At 43.0% G+C, this 24,250-nt stretch overlaps 1 protein-coding gene across 1 annotated transcript in view; it reads right to left on the bottom strand.

Moving 5' to 3' along the window:
• Positions 1-17,835, bottom strand: part of LOC121580089 (FERM domain-containing protein 5) — a 106,779-nt gene extending 88,944 nt beyond the window's left edge. Inside the window, exon 1 of the mRNA XM_041895146.2 lies at positions 17,175-17,835. Within this exon, the coding sequence (XP_041751080.1) occupies positions 17,175-17,276 (102 nt within the window). The 5' untranslated portion in view covers positions 17,277-17,835. The remainder of the gene's footprint in view (positions 1-17,174) is intronic.
• Positions 17,836-24,250: the final 6,415 nt, after the last annotated feature.

Consider the following 24,250-nt stretch of genomic DNA (forward strand, 5'->3'; position numbering starts at 1 on the left):
CCCTCTCCATCCCTCTCTCATTGTCCCCTCTCCATCCCTCTCTCATTGTCCCCTCTCCATCCCTATCTCTATATTTTTCCTCCACCTCTCCCTCCTTATGCTGTGTTTAACTTCCTATAGCACCAACCCCACTGAGAGAATGAGATGATAGTGTAATTTGCAGAGCTTGCACCCCTATTGGGCAACACAGCAATGAAATATGGACCACCCATATTTAAAATGTATGCACACATGACTGTAAGTCACTTTGGATAAAATTGTCTGCTAAATGGTATATATTACTATATATTTATTATCATTCAGAGTGGCTGAACACACGCAACACCCTTGGAGACACACACACACACAAACATACAGAAACACACACACAGATATGCAAATAGCCACACAAACACACACATATACAGGTACTGTGCTACACACATACAAGTACACACAAATACACACTATAACAAATATGAGCACCTCAGTGAAAACATCATTAATATGCAGATTGAATATCAAAAGGAAGAGAAGACTTAATGGGATTCCATGAATTAAACATCAAGTCCTCAGCAAACTGCAACAAAACAATGTTCAAGTTCACTGCTTTTGACACAATCATCTGTCTGAACAAAATCTCCCTCCCTCCCTCCCTCCCTCCCTCCCTCCCTCCCTCCCTTTCATTTCAAAGATGACGTCCTCTACAGCAGAAGGAGAACTGCAGCACTCTTAAATAAGCGTTGTCACTCCATTCAAGTTCAACATGAAAGAAGAAAGGAAGGATAGCATACTCTATGTCTGCGACAGAGTATGTGAGTGGAGCGGAGCTGGAGCGGAGCTGGAGCGGAGCGAGGAGCGGAGATGGAGCGGAGTGAGGAGCGGAGTAGAGCTGGAGCGGAGCTGGAGCGGAGCTGGAGCGGAGTAGAGCTGGAGCGGAGTGAGGAGCGGAGTAGAGCTGGAGCGGAGCTGGAGCGGAGCTGGAGCGGAGTAGAGCTGGAGCGGAGTGAGGAGCGGAGTAGAGCTGGAGCGGAGCTGGAGCGAGGAGCTGAGCGTGCCCAATTTGACTGGAGCGTGGAGCGAGATTCCCAAAGGCTGGAGCGTCGGCCTTCTTGCCCGCTCCAATTTCGCTCCAGTAGTGCTCCAGTAGAGCTCACTTCACGAGCTCAGGGCATGCCCGGCCCAGCATGCATTTGCAGTCTACTTGTGTGCTGCTATAGCCCCTTGCTTTAGCTACTGTCATGGAGTTCACTAAATATTTTCATAAAGAAACTGATAAAACACACAGGTGCTAAATCAAAGTGACTTACAAAGATGAGGACCAAGAGCAAGAGAGGGAGTGCGGTGATGTATCCCAAAAGCATGATGGTGTACTTACTACATGCACATGCTAAAATAAAGGAATAAGGTGGGTAGATAACTACGTGTCATTAGAGCAGTAAGCTCTTGCCCGGAGTTCGTCGATCAGTCTCAAAGACTGAACATTAGCGAGTAGTATACTTGGAAGCGGTGGGTGGTGTGCACGCCTCTTAAGTTGAACCAGCAGGCCGCTCCGAGTGCCTCTCCTCTGCCGGCGATGTTTTGGGTCAGCCGCTGGAATCAGTTCAGTTGCCCTGGGGAGAGCAAACAAAGGATCTGCTTCGGGAAAGTAGAATTCCTGGTCGTTATGCTGGTGAGTTACCGCCGCTCTGATATCCAATAGTTTCCCCCGGCTGTATGTAATGATACCTGCCGAACGCATTATCGGGGGCAAACTACCCGACCTCCAAGACACATAGCACCCGATGTCACAGGAAGGTCAAAAAGATCATCAAGGACATCAACCAGTACAGGTGCATCAAAGCTGGGACCGAGAGAATGAAAAACAGCTTCTATCTCAAGGCCATCAGACTGTTAAATAGCCATCACTAGCACATTCGAGGCTGCTGCTGCCTATTGAAATCACTGGCCACTTTAAGAAATGGAACACTAGTCACTTTAATAACGTTTACAGTCACTTTAATAATGTTTACATATCTTGCACTACTCATCTCATATGTATATACTGCATTCTATTCTATTCTATTCTACTGTATCTTAGTCCATGCCGCTCTGTCATTGCTTGTCCATATATGTATATTTTCTTAAATTTCATTCCTTACTAGTTTTGTGTGTATTGGGTATATGTTGTGAAACTGTTAGATATTAGTTGTTAGATATTACTGCACTGTCGGAGCTAGAAACACAAGCATTTCGCTACACCCGCTATAACATCTGATAAACACGTGTATGTGACAAATAACATTTTATTTTATTTTATTTTATTAGAGCAAAGTATTTATAAACAAAAAATCTGATATCTTAAACGTTTCGTTCATTTCTGTTCTATTATCTATACAATAGGCCATAATTGAATTTGTCCCAATAGGCCTGGCATATTCCCATGTTCAAGGAGCTTTCCATTTTGATTGGGTTATTTTGCCTAAAAACCTTTAGGACTACATATAGACAAATTTAAAAAACAACTAGGCATCTCTGCCCAGCCTGGCAAGAGTGGCCAAAAGGGTGTTTAGCATCCCCAGTGGCTCTGCAGGGGTGGAGAGGATATTCTCCGCTGCTGGCCGGCTCTCCAGAGTGGCCAAAAGGGTGTTTAGCATCCCCAGTGGCTCTGCAGGGGTGGAGAGGATATTCTCCGCTGCTGGCCGGCTCTCCAGGCACCATCGCATGAGCCTGAAACCACAGACTGGCCAAACTCGTGTTTCTAAAAATGAATTCTAAAAATGAATTCAAAAGGCACTAATAAGTCATTTTTCATTTAATTTGTATTTAATTCTAAGTAAGTCACAGCCTTTATGCACAATGTATAGACTATAATGATTTAATACAACTAAATGTTGTTTAAATGCTGAGCTCTTTATGTCCCTATCAGCCTATTGTGTCGCACTCGCAAATGCTTCACAATTTATTTATTTGTAGGCTATAGCCTTAAAATAATTGAAATAATAATAGGCTTCTTAGGCTCCCTGTCTGGCTCCTGACCTATTTAGAGTGTTTATATGCTGTTTAATATGACATGTAGCCTATTTGAAATGATGTGCGCTTCTTACATTCACCTTTTCATGTTTATTCAAATACTTTTCATTCAAATCCATACGGTTTGGTTTCAATACTTCAAAACCAATTGGTAGGTCCAGGTAGTCACAAAAATAGATGGGTGTTGGTTAAATTGTGATTTTAATGAATGGAGCGAACTTTGTGCGAATTTGGAGTGGCAGGCTTTTAGCGGAGCTGTTGGAAAGGACATGGAGCTCTGGAGCGGTAAGCAAGCACAGCTCCATGAGCGATGAGTGGGATTTCCAACCTCTCAACTCCGCTCACAGGCTCTGGTCTGCGTCCCAAATGGCACCCTATTCCCTTTATAGTGCACTACCATAGGGCTCTGGTCAAAAGTTATACACCATATACGGAATATGGTCTAAGGCACTGCATCGCAGTGCTAGCTGTGCCACTAGAGATCCTGGTTCGAATCCAGGCTTTGTCGTAGCCGGTCGCAACCGGGAGACCAATGGGGCGGCGCACAATTGGCCCAGCGTCGTCTAGGGTAGGGGAGGGGAGGGAATGGCCGGCAGGGAGGTAGCTCAGTTGTTAGAGCATGGCGTTTGCAACGCCAGGGTTGTGGGTTCGATTCCCACGGGGGGCCAGTATAAAAAATAAATAAAAAATGTATGCACTAACTGTAAGTCGCTCTGGATAAGAGCGTCTGCTAAATGACGTAAATGTAAATGTAATATTCAGAAAACTAGTTTAGGTTCCCCAATGCATAGACAAGCAGCTAGCCTGCACAACTAAAGCATATAAACCCATGTTGAGAGGCTGTACTGATGTATTCTCTAGAGGTGCACTGCTACACACGGTGGATTAACACTTGTGGAATTCTGTCTGAGACGTGGTTTGATCTGCCTCTTCAATGCCATGATCACATGGTGTAGGTTTATAGTCACTGGTTGCTCTTCGTTCATACAAAAACTATGACTTAGGCAGTCATCTCTTTGGAATATGGGAAATGATGACAAAATAACTGTACTCTTTCTATCAGTCTTTAATGGTGGTAAACCACAGTTGTAGCCACTGTTAAAGGAGAGCTGTCAGTCAGTCAGTCAGTCAGTCAGCCAGCCAGCCAGCCAGCCTGCCTGCCTGCCTGCCTGCCTGCCTGCCTGCCTGCCTGCCTGCCTGCCTGTCTGCCTGTCTGTCTGTCTGTCCGTCTCTGTGACCGATGGGAACAGGAGCTCCGGTGACGGGGAGGGAGCAGGTCTCCTCTGCTCTCACTAATGAGGCCTGTGAGACAGAGGAACTTAACACAATCATAGAAAAAAGGGTTCCGAAAGGGTTCTTCGGATGTCCCCATAGGAGAATCATTTTTGGTTCCATGTAGAACCCTCTGTGGAAAGGGATCTACAGGAAACCCAAAAGGGTTCTATCTGGAGTCAAAAGGGTTCTACCTGGAACCGAAAAGGGTTATTAAAAGGGTTCTCCTATGGGGACAGCCAAAGAACCCTTTTAGGTTCTAGATAGCACCTTTTTTTAAGTGTAGAGTCCACCTCTGTGACCTGTATGGCACTGGCAGCCAGTGAGTCATTGACCACAGCAGGCAGCTCTGACACAGTCTGCTCCAAGACATACAGAGATGTAGGATTCTTTATTCCTGCACAGCAGGAAATGCTAACTTGTAGTGTTTTCGAGGTTTAAAATGGCATCTAAAGTATGTAATGTCCACTTTAAAATGTCACTTGATTTGCCCTAACAAAAAATGTATCAACCCCTACAAAAAATGTCCATTAACTAGAATCAACATAATAATTCACATTTCCTGTTGCTGCAGAATCATTATATTGCTGTAGCAAACTGGCTCAAATTAAGATCCTACATCTGTCTATGTACAGTTGAAGTCGGAAGTTTACATACACCTTAGCCAAATACATTTAAACTCAGTTTTTCATAATTCCTGACATTTAATCCTAGTAAAAAGTCCCTGTCTTAGGTCAGTTAGGATCACCACTTTATTTTAAGAATGTGAAATGTCAGAATAATAGTAGAGAGAACACACATTTTCTATAGGATTGAGGTCAGGGCTTTGTGATGGCCACTCCAATACCTTGACTTTGTTGTCCTTAAGCCATTTTGCCACAACTTTGGAAGTTTGCTTGGGGTCATTGTCCATTTGGAAAACCCATTTGCGACCAAGCTTTAACTTCCTGACTGATGTCTTGAGATGTTGCTTCAATATATCCACATCATTTTCCTTCGTCATGATGCCATCTATTTTGTGAAGTGCACCAGTCCCTCCTGCAGCAAAGCACCCCCACAGCATGATGCTGCCACCCCCGTGCTTCACAGTTGGGATGGTGTTCTTCGGCTTGCAAGCGTCCCCGTTTTTCCTCCAAACATAACGATGTTCATTATGGCCAAACAGTTCTATTTTTGTTTCATCAGACCAGAGGACATTTCTCCAAAAAGTACGATCTTTGTCCCCATGTGCATTTGCAAACCGTAGTCTGGCTTTTCTATGGTGGTTTTGGAGCAGTGGCTTCTTCCTTGCTGAGTGGCCTTTCAGGTTATGTCGATATAGGACTCGTTTTACTGTGGATATAGAAACTTTTGTACCTGTTTCCTCCAGTATCTTGACAAGGTCCTTTGCTGTTGTTCTGGGATTGATTTTCACTTTTCACACCAAAGTACGTTAATCTCTAGGAGACAGAACGCATCTCCTTCCTGAGCGGTATGACGGCTGCGTGGTCTCATGGTGTTTATACTTGCATACTATTGTTTGTACAGATGAACGTGGTACCTTCAGGCGTTTGGAAATTGCTCCCAAGGATGAACTAGACCTGTGGAGATCTAAAAAAAAAAATTGGAGGTCTTGGCTTATTTCTTTTGATTTTCCCATGATGTCAAGCACTGAGTTTGAAGGTAGGCCTTCAAATACATTCACAGGTACACCTCAGAAGCTTCTAAAGCCATGACATCATTTTCTGGAATTTTACTAGCTGTTTAAAGGCACAGTCAATTTAGTGTATGGCTTTAGTCAACTTCTGACCCACTGGAATTGTGATACAGTGAATTATAAGTGAAATAATCTGTCTGTAAACAATTGTTGGAAAAATTACTTGTTTCATGCACAAAGTAAATGTCCTAATCGACTTGCCAAAACTATAGTTTGTTAACAAGAAATTTGTGGAGTGGTTGAAAAACAAGTTTTAATGACTCCAACCTAAGTGTATGTAAACTTACGACTTCAACTGTAGATGGCACTAGCTATTGCTAAGTGCCACATGAATAAGAGAGGGGACAGATGAAAGTGATAGATGTCTAAAGGAGGGAGAGAGAGAGAGAGAGAGAGAGAGAGAGAGAGAGAGAGAGAGAGAGAGAGAGAGAGAGAGAGAGAGAGAGAGAGAGAGAGAGAGAGAGAGACATCTAGAGGAAATTCATAACAACATTCAGACACATTCATTTCCCAGTTATTCCCAGACAGACATGCATTCGTTCTATAATCCGGGAGATGAAACAGCCTTCATAATCTCCTGCATGATTCCCAGTACGACAGAGGTTGAGAATTATTTAGCAATAATATTTAAAACGGGTTAATGTAATGTGCAGGGACCAGGATACATACGAGGCGGTGCATAAAATCTGTGATATTGGATCATTAAACTGTTTTAATTACACTGCTAGAGCTCCACTCAGCTCAGCATGCACTCCTCAGCCAGAATCATTACTACTGCTCAGTTCAGTTTGCTTTGGTTCACGTGTGAACTCTTTGGCTTGGCACGACTCGACCACCTGTGTATGGTGTGTGTGTGTGTGTGTGTGTGTGTGTGTATGCGTGCGTGCGTCTGCATGCATTTATGCATGTGCATGTGTGTGTGCGTGAATCCGTGCTTGAGTGTGTGTACTCTACTCTGAGTCAGCTCATTAGGCCTCCATGGCACACAGTGTTAATGATAGATGAGTACAATGGGCAAGTGTCAGTGATGATGATGGCACAGTAACAGTAGAGAGTCAAACACAGGCCATCTGTTTGGTCCTGGCCAGGCCTGAGACACAGCGGTCAGAGAGGGAGGCCAGGTCTTCTGGGTCACTGCTCCACAATGGGCTGAGGAGAGGAGAGACAGGCACTACTACACCCATAGGAGCACACAACACAGAGACAGTCCACGCTGGATGTGCTCTTCACAAAAGCGAACCCCATAGGGAATGGCCTGCAGAGACATACTAGATATATACACACACACATCTATACAGAGATACAGTACTGTATGTACACACAATCAGCTTCCTCTTCTGCACACCAGCTACACTACTGCCTGTGCTTTAGTCATACACAGTGGCGGCTCCTGAAAAAATTCTCAGGAGGGGCAATTTTTCTGATGATTTAGGTGACCTACACACATTTTAAAAAAGATATGTCCAGCAACAACATGAAGACAGGGGCAGCATATAAGTCAATACCAGAAGCATTTATTGACTGATCTGGGGAGATGGATTCCAGTTTCTGTGACAGATTATAAATAATCTCTGATGCCTTTGTTATATTAGCTTTTGGTTGAATGTACTGTCGTAGTAAATATATAATGTTATAGCTTGGTGTGACTAAAATCTTGTGCATGACCCATTTTGTGTTGGGCGTTTGTTTTCAATCAATGCTGTTCCTATCCTATAACAATGGACAAAAGAGTCCTATCTTGTCAGCCTTGTCAGCAGGTGGCCAAGGACAACACCCACGCCATAGGTCTCTCAGTTCTTCCAACTCACGAGTTCTTGCTCTGAGGACACACACACACACACACACACACACACATCATCACTGATAACACACACACACACACACATCATCACTGTTAAACACACACACACACACACACAAAAATCCCCTCTCTTTAGGCTGAACATTTGAAGACAGAGAACCCGACTCAGAGCCAATGCAACAGTGGAGGGGACCTCGCCCAACTCATCAGGACCAATCAGAAGATCAGAACTACTAGATTCAACCTACATCTTTTATTGTATAAAATGTCTGCACACAATGTTTTCGGGGCTCTCTTCTCCCTAAGAGTTTGACGAACGAGTCCGTGCACGCGATTCCAGATATCTTTACCTCTGAATAAACTGCCTTTATTATACCATATCCACCCTGTCCAAAGTCTCTACTTGGTCTCAGTTCTCCAGTAAACTTGTGATTATCAACAGTACACAACGGTAACAAACAATTGGGGGAACTCACGGGGCAGATAGTAAGGTCGCAATGACACAGAAAGCAGTTCAATGTCGGGGTACAGAGTCGCTCTCTTACCAGGATCGCGGTCCGCTCTGACCAGGGTGAAGCCGGCCGGCTCCACTTCTCTGTCCGGGACTCTGTCATCCAGCCAAGTCTCCCAGCTGTATTGGGATTCCGCTGCCAGCAGCGTTTTCATTATTTAGTCCGTTCGTAGCGGGTATGTACACGATCAACAAGATCAGTCCAAAACCAACCACTGGAAATCCATGGTTGGCAGAATGTTTGTAAACTAAGTCTACAAATTAAAAACATAAAATAACGCCACACTGCAGGTCGCAACAGAGACGCTGCTAGCCGCTATTGTCTTAGTTACGTTCATGGTTACGTCACGTATGACGAAAGCGCGTAAGTGCAAGCCCACAGACACCCATAGAGAATGTATTGAAAGCTTTGAAATTTGAAAAAAATAGATTTTACATGACAGGCTATGAGAGACTTCTGGGCGATTTTCAACTTGACTGAAATCGCCCCAAAAACGGGCGGGGCCATTTGAAGCACGACTTTAGCCTGATTTGACATTTAGTGGCTGGCAGATCAGACGTGAACACTGATAACTACTGTTGCCGTGATATAATTGATTAGAAAAAAAATCCCTTCCTTTTCCCGTTTGGCAGTGCGTCGCCCATATCGCCCTATTGAACAGGCCGTCCCTGGTCATACAGTGATACAGTGCATTTTCTGCTGCGTCATGTACAGTCAGTGGACTATATGTTAGGTACAACAATCTAGTACCGGATCGGACCCCCTTTGCCTCCAGAACAGCCTGAATTCTTCGGGGAATGGATTTTAAAAGGTGTCAGAAACGTTCCACAGGGATGTTGGTCCATGCTGACGCGATGGCATCACACAGTTGTTGCAGATTGGACAGCAGTACATTCATACTGCGAACAGCCTTTTCCATCTCATCCCAGCAACAATGTTCAGATATGGTGTGGCGTTCAATCATTTCTCAATTGGTATCAAGGGACCTAACGTGTGCCAGGAAAACCTTCCCCACACCAGTAAACCACCAGCCTGTACCGTTGACACCAGGCAGGATGGGTCCAAATCCTTGATTGTCCAGTGTTGGTGATCGTGTGCCCGTCATCACCTGCTGCAATAGCCCATCCGGGACAAGGATTGACGAGTTGTGTGTTTCGAGATGCTGTTTTGCACACCACTGTTGTACTGCGCTGTTATTTGTCTGTTTGTGGCCCGGCTGTTAGCTTGCACGATTCTTGCCATTCTCCTTCGACCTCTCTCATCAATTAGCTGTTTTCTCCCACATGACGGCCGCTGACTGGATGTTTTTTGTTTGTCGCACCATTCTTGGTAAACCCTAGACACTGCGTGAAAAGCCCAGGAGGGTGGCCATTTCTGAGATACTCGATCTGGCGCGCCTGGCATCGACAATCATACCACACTCAAAGTCGCTTAGGTCACTTGTTTTGCCCATTCTAACATTCAATCAAACAGTAACTGAATGCCTCGATGCCTGTCTGCCTGCTTTATATAGCAAGCCAAGGCCACGTGACTCACTGTCTGTAGGAGCGATCAATTTTTGTGAACTGTCCGGTGAGTGTATATACTGTACAATACAGAGCCTTCACTTCTGTGTCATGTATATACAGTACAGTACAGAGCCTTCACTGCTGTGTCATGTATATACAGTACAGTACAGTGTGAGGTTCTCTCTGGGCTGCTGTCTCATTAATCTGCAGAGAGAGCCGCAGTGCTGAAGGGGGGAGGAGAGAGGAAGAGAGAGAGAGAGAGAGGGGAAAGAGAGAAGAGAGAGAGAGCGAGAGAGAGAGCGAGAGAGAGAGAGAGAGAGAGAGAGAGAGAGAGAGAGAGAGAGAGAGAGAGAGAGAGAGAGAGAGAGAGAGAGAGAGAGAGAGAGAGAGGGGAAAGAGAGAAGGGGGTGAGAGAGAGAGAGAGAGAGAGAGAGAGAGAGAGAGAGAGAGAGAGAGAGAGAGAGAGAGAGAGAGAGAGAGAGAGAGAGAGAGGGGGGAAAGAGAGAAGGGGGTGAGAGAGCGAGAGCGAGAGAGAGAGAGAGAGAGAGAGAGAGAGAGAGAGAGAGAGAGAGAGAGAGAGAGAGAGAGAGAGAGAGAGAGAGAGAGAGAGAGAGAGAGAGAGAGAGAGAGAGAGAGAGAGAGAGAGAGAGAGAGAGAGAGAGAGAGGGGGGAAAGAGAGAAGGGGGTGAGAGAGCGAGAGAGAGAGAGAGAGAGAGAGAGAGAGAGAGAGAGAGAGAGAGAGAGAGAGAGAGAGAGAGAGAGAGAGAGAGGGGGAAAGAGAGAAGGGGGTGAGAGAGCGAGAGCAAGAGAGAGAGAGAGAGAGAGAGAGAGAGAGAGAGAGAGAGAGAGAGAGAGAGAGAGAGAGAGAGAGGGTGAGGGGAACAAAGAGTGAATTTTGTGGAGCTCAGAGGTTCAGATACCAGCTAGGAACTAACAGGAAGGAGACTGGAGCTGGGAGAAGGAGGGTAAAGATCTCTTGGGTGACATGGGTATCAATATGACACTGCCCCATTGGCATTAGCTGGCAATAAATACCTGGGAAACAATATGAAATTCCTGACAATATGATGCACCACCTAAACGTTACAGCTCCTAGGCTAAAGACTTGTCTGAGTGGACTCAGTGGACAATTCAATGCACCTCAAACTATTGGGATTGTTTTGTCTTTCCCTCTCTATGTCCCGACACACTCAGTCACTCACTAAACCCTGTTGAACTTGATTGTGTTACAAGATCTGCCACTCAGGTAGATTACAAGCTTAGAGGCATTAGAAATGTCAGATCAAGAGTTGCACACTGTAGCTAGGTAAGTAATGAATCCCAAAGAGGTAGCAAACCACAAAGCACTATGGGAAGACTAGGTAGAAGGAAAGGAGTAGGAGTAAGATACAGTACCATTATACTACCATTATTCTCTGTCCAATCTTTCTTGAGGGAAGATTTTCATTTAAAGTAATTCATTGATAAATCCATCTGTTTCTTTTAATTTCTCTGGACAGATTGGGTCATCCTAATACTGCTCCATATAGATAAATATGTACACTGAGAGAATATACTCTATACTGAGAGAGTGACTACAGCGGGAATCTTAATTTCTCCTGTGCTGACTGTGGATCCTACAGGCACTGCTGCAGAGTCCTGAGCTATCCCAGTGACATCATCACTGTGTGAGGAAAGAGGGAGCATGCAGCGGTTGCAAAGTGAGCTAAAAGATTATCGTTTTGCTTCCTGCCCGCACCACAATGAAAGTGAAAATCACTACCAGCAGCAACATGTCTGCTGCTATCGTGGTGTGTGTGTGTGCATCTGCGTGCGCGTGTGTGTTCGTGTGTGCATGCGTGAGTCGTGTGTGTGTGTGTGTGTGTGTGTGTGTGTGTGTGTGTGTGTGTGTGTGTGTGTGTGTAAACAGCACCGAGCAACATGTGTGCTGTGATGCCTGCTATCGTTGCAGTCTGAGGTAGTGGTGAAACGCTCCATGAAATATTCACTCTTGGCACACATTTTATTTATTTATTGTAGTGGGTCGGCACAGCAACAGTAGAGCCACTTGAACCCTAAACACACAGAGTCAGAGACATCTCTGTCATCACTGCATCACCGCTGACGAAAGCAGCCTGTCAGTCAGCTCTGCAGGCAGGCACACTGTGGATCGACTGTCTGTCTGTCAGCGACTAGGTTCATATTCACTAGGCTACAGAGAAAGGTGTTTGGCTATCAAGGTTTGTAACCAACAGAACTCTGCTTAGGTTCCAGTAAGGCTGAACATACTGCTTTATAACCAGTGATGTATCCTCTGGTATTTTCCTGATATTTAATAGGACATGATGTGGTATAAATGTGAATTGTCTGGTAATGACTTAGAATAATTCAATACAGCTAGTAACTAATTAACGACCCAAGGAAACAAACTATTTTGGGGTCAATAGTGTGTAACTGCAATTCTACCATTAAAGTAAATACCACATCAAAACATTTCTGTGGTTCTTATACCGACACTCTACAGGTCACCTGGGACTGGTGTGGTTAAAGGTCCACTTCTGGTGCTGCTGGCAAAATATGGAGGTCTAAGGTTTCATGCAACGCCTGCCTGCCTGCCTGAAGTTGGCACTCGACCAGAGATCTTTGTTTTGTTCTGCCAAACTGCTATGGAGTATACCGTATCTTGGCAGCTGTACAGCACTGGCTCCAGGAATGGGTTTGGGCACAGCAGTTCAGATGCATGCAGCTTAACCAAGTACTAGAGAGACCAATGTTGGGTTTATCAGTTGTCATGGTAAGTAATTAGTAAAGGAGAAAACTCAACAGACCAATTGTCGGTCTGCACAGTACAGGGCCGTTTGTTTGCCGTTCGCTTGCTGTCAGAGCGGTGTGTTATAGGGACCACCCGCCGTTGGCGACTGACGATAATGACCCACATTTTCACCCGTTTCTACATGTAGAATCGCTTTGCACTTGGTTTGCAAATTACAGCCACCACTCTGTTTAGAGGTGCTAAGTAGTCTCTGCGGCAGACGCTTGACAATCCTACCGGTCTGTCCACGCCGTAGTTGTAAAAACAGCACCATTTCAAGCTGTCAGTGACAAGGATGCAAATTGCTAAATTCTGAAATCTGGCATCAGAGATTTTTTTTTTTTTATTGCTGAAAGAGTAGCAATCAAAGGGACACGCTGAAGCAGTCAGTGACAGCATCCTAAATGTCACCCTATTCCCTATATAGTGCACTATTTTTGACCAGAGCCCCATAGAGCCCTGATCAAATGTAGGGCACTAAATAGGGAATAGGGTGACATTTGGGATGTTTCCAGTGACATCCTAATCTGAGAGAGCACCAAAGCCTTGGAGGATTTATCTCACTATTCCTCTACATTATGGATAAACCCTGTTGTTGCAGGGCGCCTTCGAATCAAAGTGACATGTTTTGTGTAGATTCAGCTCTGTGGCATCAGGCCTGGTTCAAATAGTATTTGTGAGCGTTTGCTTGAGTCTGTATGGAGTGCCAGATGGGCAGAGTTTGCCTTTACTGTATGATTCCATTGGTTCTACTGCACCAGGCAAGTTCAACTAAACACAGCTGAAGTATTTGAAAGACAACAAATACTATTTGATACCCAGGCCTGGTGACGGGGCGGCAGGTAGCTTAGTGGTTAAGAGCGTTGTGCCAGTAACCGAAAGGTCGCTGGTTCTAATCCCCGAGCCGACTAGGTGAAAAATCTGTCGATGTGCCCTTGAGCAAGGCACTTAACCCTAATTGCTCATGTAAGTCGCTCTGGATAAGAGCGTCTGCTAAATGACAAAAAAAATTTATAAAACGTATAGCAGGCCTGTAGCTAGAGGGTCTGATAAGCAGAGCTGTGGCTGTCTAAATCACATCCTACTTCTATTCTAGGTTCTATTAAGCCTGAGCCAGCAGTTAGAAATACATCTACTTAGGGGACCAGCAATCCCAGTCCCAGGATTATCAAGGGGTGAAATGATCCCACTTGGAACCCTCTCTCTCTCCAGTGATATAATGTTCACTCTAGGTGGAATTTCAGTTTCAGGATGTCTTTGGTATTGCATTTAGGAGAGATTATTTTGACTGGGAATGATTGGGGATTAACCCAAATGCAGTTTTAAGAAGTCCTTTTGGTAATAACATGTTTATGTACAGTAACAAATGCACATATGACAGTCCAACATTAAACAAAGTACAATTTATAAAGGCTTTATATAGCATACTTCATAAGCACAACACAAATGCTTCACAAACCATCTATAAGCGTATGTCATACTCTATAAATGGTGTATAAACATACATTCGGCAATTGAGCCTACAGTGGGAATGGTTATGTCACCCTTTATAGAGCATGATATACGCTTATAGATTATTTGTGAAGCATTTTTCTTAGTGCTTACGAAGCCTTTATGTATGTTATTTAAAGCCTTAAAGTTGTACTTCGTTTAAAGTGGGACCCAACGACTAAACGTGCTAATATGAGCAAAAGATGAGTATTGTATAATAATGAAGAAAATGCTCAGATAATTTTAGATAATCTTTGTTTAGATCATCTTCGTTAAATTTCAACGGTCTGCTTAATTTTCACAATAGGGAGCTAATTATGGTCAAACTGTATGGTATAGGCATGAGAAGAAAGAAAGGTGAACTAGACATCTAAATTAGGCTTTTATATCTGAATGTAGGCTTCCTTTAACTCCAAAAACAAAGCTGCCCTCTTTGGCCTCATCCGTGAAATGTTATTAATATTTTTCATAATTTCATAATTATTCAAGATTATTAAAAAAAACCTGACGGAAATCCGGTGTTTCTATGTCAAACAGTTTTGTTATATTTCAGTCTTCTGTGATGTATATAAAGTATAATATTGGGATGTAAACTCAAAATGTAATATATTTCAACTCTATATCTGACATGGTACAGGTGTCTTCTTTTTTTAAGGCCATAACCATGTGTGTGAGATGTATACTTTTGTTTCAAAGTAGATGTGTTTAAGACTTACCAAGAATCGCTCTGTGTGAACCTGATTTTGCCCACTGCAGTAAAAGGTTAACAAACCCCAACATTACCAGGCGACACGCCAGGCAGTAAACAACATAACTTAACAATGCCCTCTTAGACCAAAAAAGCGGAAGTCTATCTCAATAATGCATTTACAAGACAAAATCTGAACTCCATCCAAGTCCTGCATTAGACTTCCAGGGAACGGGTGGTGATTTCATTAGTGCACCACAGAGTGCAGCATCTTGACTAAGGACGTCCCAAATGGCACCCTACTTTTGACCAGACTCCTATGCGCCCTGGTCCAAAACAGTGCACTACATAGGGTGCCATTTGGGACACGACCACTGACCCTGTGCCAGTGCCTCAGTCACTCATACTGATGTGGTCCTCTGTAGCTCAGCTGGTAGAGCACGGCGCTTGTAACGCCAAGGTAGTGGGTTCGATCCCCGGGACCACCCATACGTAAAAATGTATGCACGCATGACTGTAAGTCGCTTTGGATAAAAGCGTCTGCTAAATGGCATATTATTTTATATTAAGAGGAGAGGACTTCTCTGCTCATCTGGATCAATACCGTTCTATGAAAGACAGAGACATATTTCATTCAAGCCACCATCAGAAGTTAAAATGCTCATCTTGCCACAAAGTCAGTGAATCTCAAAATCTTGAGTTCCCTCCTTTTTGTACTTTTATTGAATTACTGCAGTTGGCTAAATCAGGGTCACACAGAGTGTTTCTTGGTAGTTTTAAACAAAGGTATACATCTCACACACATGGTTATGGGCTTAAAAAAAGAAGACACCTGTACCATGTCAGATATAGAGTTGAAATGTATTACATTTTGAGTTTGCATCCCAATATTACAATTTATATACATCACAGAAGACTGAAATATAACAAAACCGTTTGACATAGAAAACACTGGATTTAAAAAAAAAACAATATTGATTAATGATTAAATTATGAAAGATATTAATAACATTCCAACCATGAGGCCACTAGATGGCGCTTTGGTCGTTTGACTGCAGGAAAGGGGCACGGTCAGGCTGATGACAAATTCTGCCTCTGTAATCAGAATCATAAAGGGTTTGAATATGTCCTGTTCCAAACCACCCTGTAACAATAGAGAGCAGCTGATCCAGAGAGATGCATTCAGAACAGAACCAGACAGCACATTATAAACTGAGTACGGCTGTGAGCAGTGCAGCCCTAAAGCGTTGAGGTACACAGACTGATAATGCCCAAATGCAGTATATAAAGAGCTGAAGCTCTCTTCCTCCCATACACTCTCTCATACATTCTCTTCCAATGCATCTATCTATCTATCTATCTATCTATCTATCTATCTATCTATCTATCTATCTATCTATCTATCTATCTATCTATCTATCTATCTATCTATCTATCAGAGCGCTGCAGCTCAGCAATAATGGTCTGAGAGTGATTAAAATGTGACTTGAGATGTGACAAGCCTTAAAATGTGCGTCCTGGAGATGTGACGAGCCTCTGAATACTTTGTCTCGCTCTTAGAGCAGCTGCAGGGTCGTGATCAGGCATAGATCAGTAAAAGCAAGGCCAGGGTCATTACAATACTCAGAGGTTCTGAAAGTCAGAGGTTCTGATACAGAGACTTAGGAGAGCTTTTACCAGGTATTTGGTCATGTTGATTGATTGCAAATGGTGATTGATTGATTGACTTCTTCTTCTACTGTAGATTCTCTGAAAAGGTATCAGTATTTGTTTACAGACTTTACATTGTCGGTGTTAAATCCTAACTTTTCCTTTCGCTTTAGTGCACCACTTTATGTGTTTCAGTCATTGGAAAGTGGGCTATAGTTTTCCTTTGTTGTCAGATCCCAGAGATGTGTGGATGGTGTAGGTATCTACATATTGTCATTATTAATATGATGGTGAGGAAAATACCCTACAGGTATAACAGCCATCAAAGGAGAACTGTCACATCTATAAACTTCCAGGTTAGGAGACACACACACACTGTTATTGATGCAGATTATCACTCTCTACCTAGGCCAAGGCCAGTCTAAGACACAGACAAACAGAGAATCAGTGTCATAGATCGATAGAGGATCTATAGATGATCGATATTGTAGGATGAACGATTCAGGACAGTTGTAGTGCACAGACAGTGAAGAAGGCATGTGCCGAATATTCAGCCAGCAGAATTACCTCAAATACCCGATGAGATATATTAGATCTTTACACATTTAATACGCAATGCAGAATACGGGTTTCTCTATTTACATCAAGCTGTTAAGTGATGCGCACAGGTAGGAGATACTCAGACGAAATAGACATGTCCCACCGTGGGGCAACCAACGGTGACAGCAACAGCATCAATAAAATAGGTTACCTGCTTACTAAACAGAAACTGACCTGGATCGTGCAGGTGTACTCCGAATCATCCAGCAGCCTCACCGTACAGTTGTATTCTCGTTCCAGATTCCTGATGCTGCCACTCACGAAACGGCTCAGCATCTTCTTGCTCTGTGTCTGTGTATGGGACCACAATAAACTGCACACAGCATAGATGTAATGTCACATCAACAACGTCCCTCCTCTTTGGTCCAACACCTGGATAGCAGCAATGTCAATGTACAGCCGTGGTCGAGCATCGTATATCCGGTAGCGCAGATGTGATATCACACTGAATGCTCAACGGCTGGGCAACCAAAGAATGTCTGCTGTATCACTCAATGCGATAAACTGTTAGCCTGCTGCTGAGGTCCAGTTAAACTGTTATCGTACCTTCACACTCTTCCTCGCTCTCTGTTTAGTGAAATGCTGCTGGGCGGACTACGGACTCGTCTCTGAATGACGTGTCTGCGCGCAAGCGACAGTCAAAGACTAGGAAATTGGCTACATTTCTGTGTGTAAACCACAGGTTGGTTCATTCTCCGCCGGAGCAATGCGATGAATAGTAATTTCGAATCTCCCACGTTTCCATGAGAATGCAGGACCATGCCCATCAGCTTAAATAATGCCCGTTAACCTACACCGGCAAGGCTAAGAGTAGCCAGCAAGGACTACTCGACCTGATTCGATGAACTGGTGCGTTCGAGAGCTGTTTACATTGTATCTCAAATCGTGCCGTATGCAAATTCGTGCATCACGCGCTCGAGGAGAGCGGCTGGAAAGGAGGTCATATTTTTGTAGATTCAACCATTGAAATAGCCTAGGGCATATGCAATGTCCATAATTGCCAACAGTAACCACTGAGGGGAGGAGAAAACAATGATAATGTAGCTTATTATAGCCTAATATGCCTATAATTGATCTCATCCATGATCCGGGGAGTCTATAACTTATTGCATAGGCTAGGCCTACTATTAGGATTGTCTGGTTATTCAATAGGCTGTTGGCTCCCTCAGGTGGTGTATCATTTGTAGTGCAGTCTGCTCTTGGTAGGCTTGAGCAGGTGGGCCACTAGACCAGTAGGAGGAGCCGCTGGAAGTGGTTGACATAACGGTATGTACCTGCCCTACCTGCTTTACCGTGATCTCAGTGTGCGCTTATAAAGGTAGAGTGGTGGATGGGAACGCAGAATTGTTTTAATTGATTGATTATTGGGATTAAGACATAATAAGCTACCAACACATGTGGAATGCATGTAGCTGTAGGAGATGCATACATTAGGCTACACAACAGCCCTATGAAGCTGTCAATGATATCACTTATCAATTAGGCCTATCATTTATGAAAGACTCGTGTTTCAACCGAGTTTCTACTAAGCTATATGGAATTGTTTTAAGAAGGTCATACCAAAGAACATTTTGCTATTTGATTTAGAATTAAGACTCCTTGAAGGATCTAAAAAATATATACCAAAATTATTTGATGAAGAATTGTATTTGGCCTTACTGCTATTAGCCCATACAAATGCATTGAATAACAGATTCACTACATGGAACAATAGATAGTCCCTCCAAAAACTAAAAAGGAAGTTTGTTTGTGCTATATCTGAGAGATATAAAAAAGATCAGGAAACATTTGTTACTATTGTTGACGTGTTTAACCCCTTATTTTTTACACTAAACAGTCTAAAGCCTCGATCACACCGACAGCGTCATTGCGCAAAATGGTACGCAGTGTCATCTGGATATGTGTACAACAAAAGTTCAACATTCACCTGCTACCATTTCTGTCAAGCTGTCTAAGCATACAGTTTAATGCATACGTTCGATAAATCCAACATATGCACCACACAGTTCGATAAATCCAATGTATGCACCACACAGAACACACAACAACTGCCTCTGCAACGCAATGCTGCAAGGCAAACACAGCATTCCATTGGAAATGAATGTACTTCTTGTGTACCAAAATGCAATGACACTGTTGGTGTGATCGAGGAGTGAGCCCTGTCTAAGCCGGGGGAGTGGGGTTGTACTAAGCTATATGGAATTGTTTTAAGAAGGTCATACCAAGGATCATTTTGCTATTTCATTTTGAATTTTAAGACCCCTTGAAGTACATTTTTTATTTTATTTTTTATATTTGCACAGGGTAAGCTAATCCTAGATCTTTGATAATGCTAACTTCTAGGATAGGCCTATGGTGCTGTTAAAATTCTGATATGTGTTCAACAATTACATGAGTGGGCAAATACTTTATAACAACAGGCGAAAACACATTTACCAATCATCATTCATGGACATGACAGCATGCTAGTAACACCTGTCTGTGAGGGCATGCAGCAGTTGATTGGTTCATGGCACTGCAGAATGGGTGTGGTCACAAGCATAAATGTGACCCTGAGTGAGGAGGGGTGTCGGGGTGTTGTTCAGCTGTCCTTCCACAAGGTCAAGTCTTCTTCCTGTTTCTCGATCACACTTCTGGCCTTGGGAGCCAACACGGTCTGGGTGTGAATAACCAGGGGATGATGTCATAGCTTCAGCAGTCCAGGACAGTCTTGCAAAGCCACGCCCAGTTTCCACGGTGACCTGACCCCAGGCTGTCAAACATCAAAACAACCCTACCGGCTGGCTGGGGGGTAAGGAACGAGGACAGGACTTGGCAACAGGCTACCTAAGGGGGGTAAACAGCACTCCACTATAGCCAGAGGTCAGAAGTGGTGCATTACATAGGGAATAGGGTACTATTTGGGACATACACCAGGACAGCCAGCCAAGAGGTCATGTCAACACCTAGCCGCTCCAATTAGCTTGGATCTAAGCGCTCATGAGTCCAAACGAAACGGAACACCATGTTCCAATGTTCCATCGTTCCGATAAATGTGATAACCCTAAATGTGATACGTTGTATTTTAATCTTAGCCGATATGTATCCTGATGGAAGTCATTTGTAGCTGGACGCACTACTGTATATCCTACATAGCTTTGTGATCTCAATCACACACACAATGTTTATTAAAGCCTAACAGTCTGAAAAGTCGGTGGAGTTTAATGTTCTGCTTTCACCAAACAGTAATTAACTGTTGGCCCACCTGGGTGCATGTGAGGATGTCTATAGGAGTGACAACACAGAAGTTTCATAGTAGTGTGCAACATGGTGTCTACTCCCTGCTCGTTTGCTAGTGAACCACTGGAGGGAACTAGTGAAGCGTTCAGTACTGTGTAAACTCAGGCACCTGCTGTAAGTAGGGTATTTGTACTCTTTATAGACAACAGCACCTGTTTGAATTGAAAATATTAAATTGCTAAACTGTACAGAGAAGTGCATTTCTATCCAATGAGACATGAAAACACGTTTAGGTTTGACTTGAGTGACTTTACACGTCTGTCTGCACTGAGGCATATTGTAGGAGACCTACACTAATAATATCTATGGGCCTACATCTGAAGGGACTCTGGTTGTGTTTAGCCGCTGTTGAAACTGCTGAGGCCTAGAGATGACATAGGACTCCATGATGATAAATGTATACATTTGATCATAATTAGGGGATCAGTTATCCTATATCCTGTATAGCTGACAGGCAGATAAGCATGACAAATTCTACCATTTCTAAATACTGTAGAAATCAATATGTTATCTCATATCAGAACCAACATGGTATCTTGTATCACAGCTGTAGAGTAAATCAAGTTATCTGGTTCTACATGACCTTGTAACAGAGTGGGAGGAAGCTGGCTGAAAAGTTCAGGGCCACGAGGCGTTAAAGGTCACTATTTTCGATGTCAACGAAGTGAATTAAGACCCTGCACGCCATGGTGGAATCAAGATGAAGTTACAGCGGCTCAGCCCAGCACCTTATCTATTACCACACTGGAACAGAAGGACTATATCCCCACAAGGTGGTATAAAGAAGTCCTATTTTCTCTTTAACAGCCACTCACCTTGTGAAAATGTGATTTAATTGGCTGCTTTTTGGTTTCACGTATAGCGGCACAGTTTACTCATTCTTTTGGGGAAGCACATGGCTCTATGCTGTCTTGCATTGATTGAAGAAGGCTTGTATAACCATTTTACAGTCATTCAGAATTGGATCTTTGCGTTATAGAGCGTATAAATGAGTATAGAACCATTCCTTATGAGGGTGCTGTCCAAAATTAGCATGAGATTGCCTCGTAAAAGGGTAAAAACGGGATGAACTCCTGAAAATGTTCTTAATAAAAAAATGTACATTCAATCAACAGAAACAGAAGCCGGTGGCCAACATTTCGTCTGTCTTGTATAACTATTTTGGCATGGGATTATGATTATGTAAAGGCAGTGCCAGTGGTGTTCCTGAACATCGTTCACAGACATCTATAAATCTGTCCAACATGCTTTTCAAACCCACCATCTGATCCATACCATGAGATCAACACAAATAATAACGTAACGTCTGAGTATCAAGTTTAATAATTTATGCAAAGGGATAACTATCATGAATCAGCTGTAAATTCAAAATAATTAGAATAATGTGATTTTTCCATTTCTATAATTACAGTTTTTTTCAATTGCTAACATGCATTGGTTAAAACTGAAGTCATATTGTCAAAACTCATCACACAGTCAGCGAAACAGAAGTATATGTGGACCAAACTGCTTTCACACAAAATGCATTCAATGACCACAGTCTCCGAAATCCATGAACTCTTTTCTCATTCATACTCCACCACCTGCAAAACCATATATTTGCAGCACGTTTTCAAATGCTAACACACTGTTTCCAAAACGGTTAAAAACACATTCAAAACAGAATGATGGCAAATGTTGTGCATTTCTGCAGTAACCAGATTGAAACATATAGAAAATCTCAGCAGAATATTTAATAATTCCAAACACAGCTGATTGCAATTTCAGCTGAAAGCCTACCCAAGTGTCCTGTTTTTAGTCTCTTTACCAAACAGACGAAAGAGGACGGCTTCGGAATGATTTAGTTTGGAAACATGGATCAAGGAAGACAGGTTGGTGGGGAAAGAAGAGTGGCAGGGAGAGGGAGAATGTGTGGAGGACAAATAAGAGGAAGACCAAGAGTGGTGGTCTCTGATGAGATAAGGGCCACGATTATTGACCATGTTGTAAACCATGGTCTCTCTTTGAGAGAGGCCGGTTTAAGGGTGCAACCAAATCTGCAGCGTTCAACAGTTGCATCAATAGTACACATTTTCCGGCAAAACAACAGGTGAGATGTGCATCCTTCACTGATAATTGAACTACATATTACAGTACAATACAGTGTGTTCACATTTTTACATGTACTGACATTTTGAAATATATTGATTGTTTTGTGTTTTTCAGTAGGATCAAAAGGTTGCCTCCCACAGGAGGGAGAGCCAGAATATTATCAGATGCGCAGGAAATTGCCATTGTTTACATGTTAATTAGCAACAATGCAATAAAACTGCGGGAAATTTGGGACAGAGTGCTGGCAGACAATATCACTTTTGGGAATGTGAATACGGTCAGCACAACGACAATTGCCAGAGTCCTAGAGAAACATATACAAGGATGAAGCAGTTGTACACTGTACCCTTTGAGAGAAACGGTGAACGTGTGAAAGAACTCCGGGATCAATATGTTCAGGTAAGATATCTGTTCAATAAACAAACAGGGTACATACACAGCTATGCATAATGTAAAATACTGTAAAACTGTGGATTTACTGTATTTTAGAGAGTAATGGAGATGGAAGCCAGGCAAACTGCACATACATTCATCTTTGTGGATGAAGCTGGATTCAACCTGGCAAAAACACGCCACAGGGGAAGAAATGTGATTGGACAGATAGCAACCATGGATGTCCCAGGCCAGAGAGGAGCTAACATCACAATGTGTGCAGCACTGTCCAATGATGGTTTGCTGTTACACAAACCACTCATTGGCCCCTACAATACAGAGAGGCTAATTTATTTTCTGGATGACCTGCATAATCGGCTTGTGCCAGCGGAGGAGAGAGGGGCAAGAAACTCCCCTACCTTAGTTGTTGTGTGGGATAATGTGGCATTCCACCACTCTGCTGCAGTCACAGACTGGTTTGCTGCACATCCCAGGATGTCAGTACTATTCCTGCCTCCATACTCCCCCTTCCTAAATCCCATAGAGGAGTTTTTCTCTGCGTGGAGGTGGAAGGTTTCTGAAGACTGCCAGGGTTGGATTAGACATTCTAGAAGATACTTTCCAAGATGCATCGCCAGAGAAGAAATAAGATGTGACGTTGATGAGAACTTGTGGCCAAATACAGGAGAGGGGGAGAACTAGAACCCTCACAGTACTGTACAGTATGAGTGATTATAATATACATGTTGTTGATGTTTTTATTGTAATTATTATTGCAGCCCTGGAATTTCAGGATTTGGTTTTTTGTTTCAACTTTTTATTTTTCACAAGTAAATTACTATATGCAAAGATATAGACAAAAAATGCTATTGAAGCAAATTGCTGCATTTCTGAATCCTTCTTGTTACATATACTTTAGTACAGTCAATAAAGTGAAAAGGTCTTGTTCTTATTCTATAATGAAATACTGATTTATGTGAAGAATCATTCAAACTTCATCATTTATGTAATGCTCCCTGTTGTTAGTGTTTTTTAGGTCAGTGTGTTATGAGTGACAATGTATGCTTTCTGAGTGAGAACTGTTGCCAGTGTTATGGTCGAACAAACTTATTTTGAGACATGTATGAAGTGTTTTGGTGGTGTGAGTGAGTTTTGGAGGTGAGATTAACTGTTTGGCCAAGATGCATGTTGGTAATGCAGACTGTGTGAAGAGTTTTGAAAAAGTGGCTTCAGTATTAACCGATGCTTGTTAGCAATTGAAAAAAACTGTAATGGGCAAAATATAGGATGTAACAAAAGTTACTTTTACCAAAAGTATATACAAGGCAGCCTCTGTGAGGTCAAAGAGGATATCAACCAAATCTTACATAATCTGAGACCCTTGTACAATCTGTCATTCTCTCTTTCCACACATCTTGTAGGAAATCCCTTCCATTACCTCATAGGCCAGGTGTTTCAGGGTCATGTGACATGGCCTCATGGTCTATTGGTCTATGAGGTGGTTTCAC

This window comes from Coregonus clupeaformis, chromosome 15, assembly GCF_020615455.1.
Source record: "Coregonus clupeaformis isolate EN_2021a chromosome 15, ASM2061545v1, whole genome shotgun sequence".
NCBI lineage: Eukaryota > Metazoa > Chordata > Actinopteri > Salmoniformes > Salmonidae > Coregonus > Coregonus clupeaformis.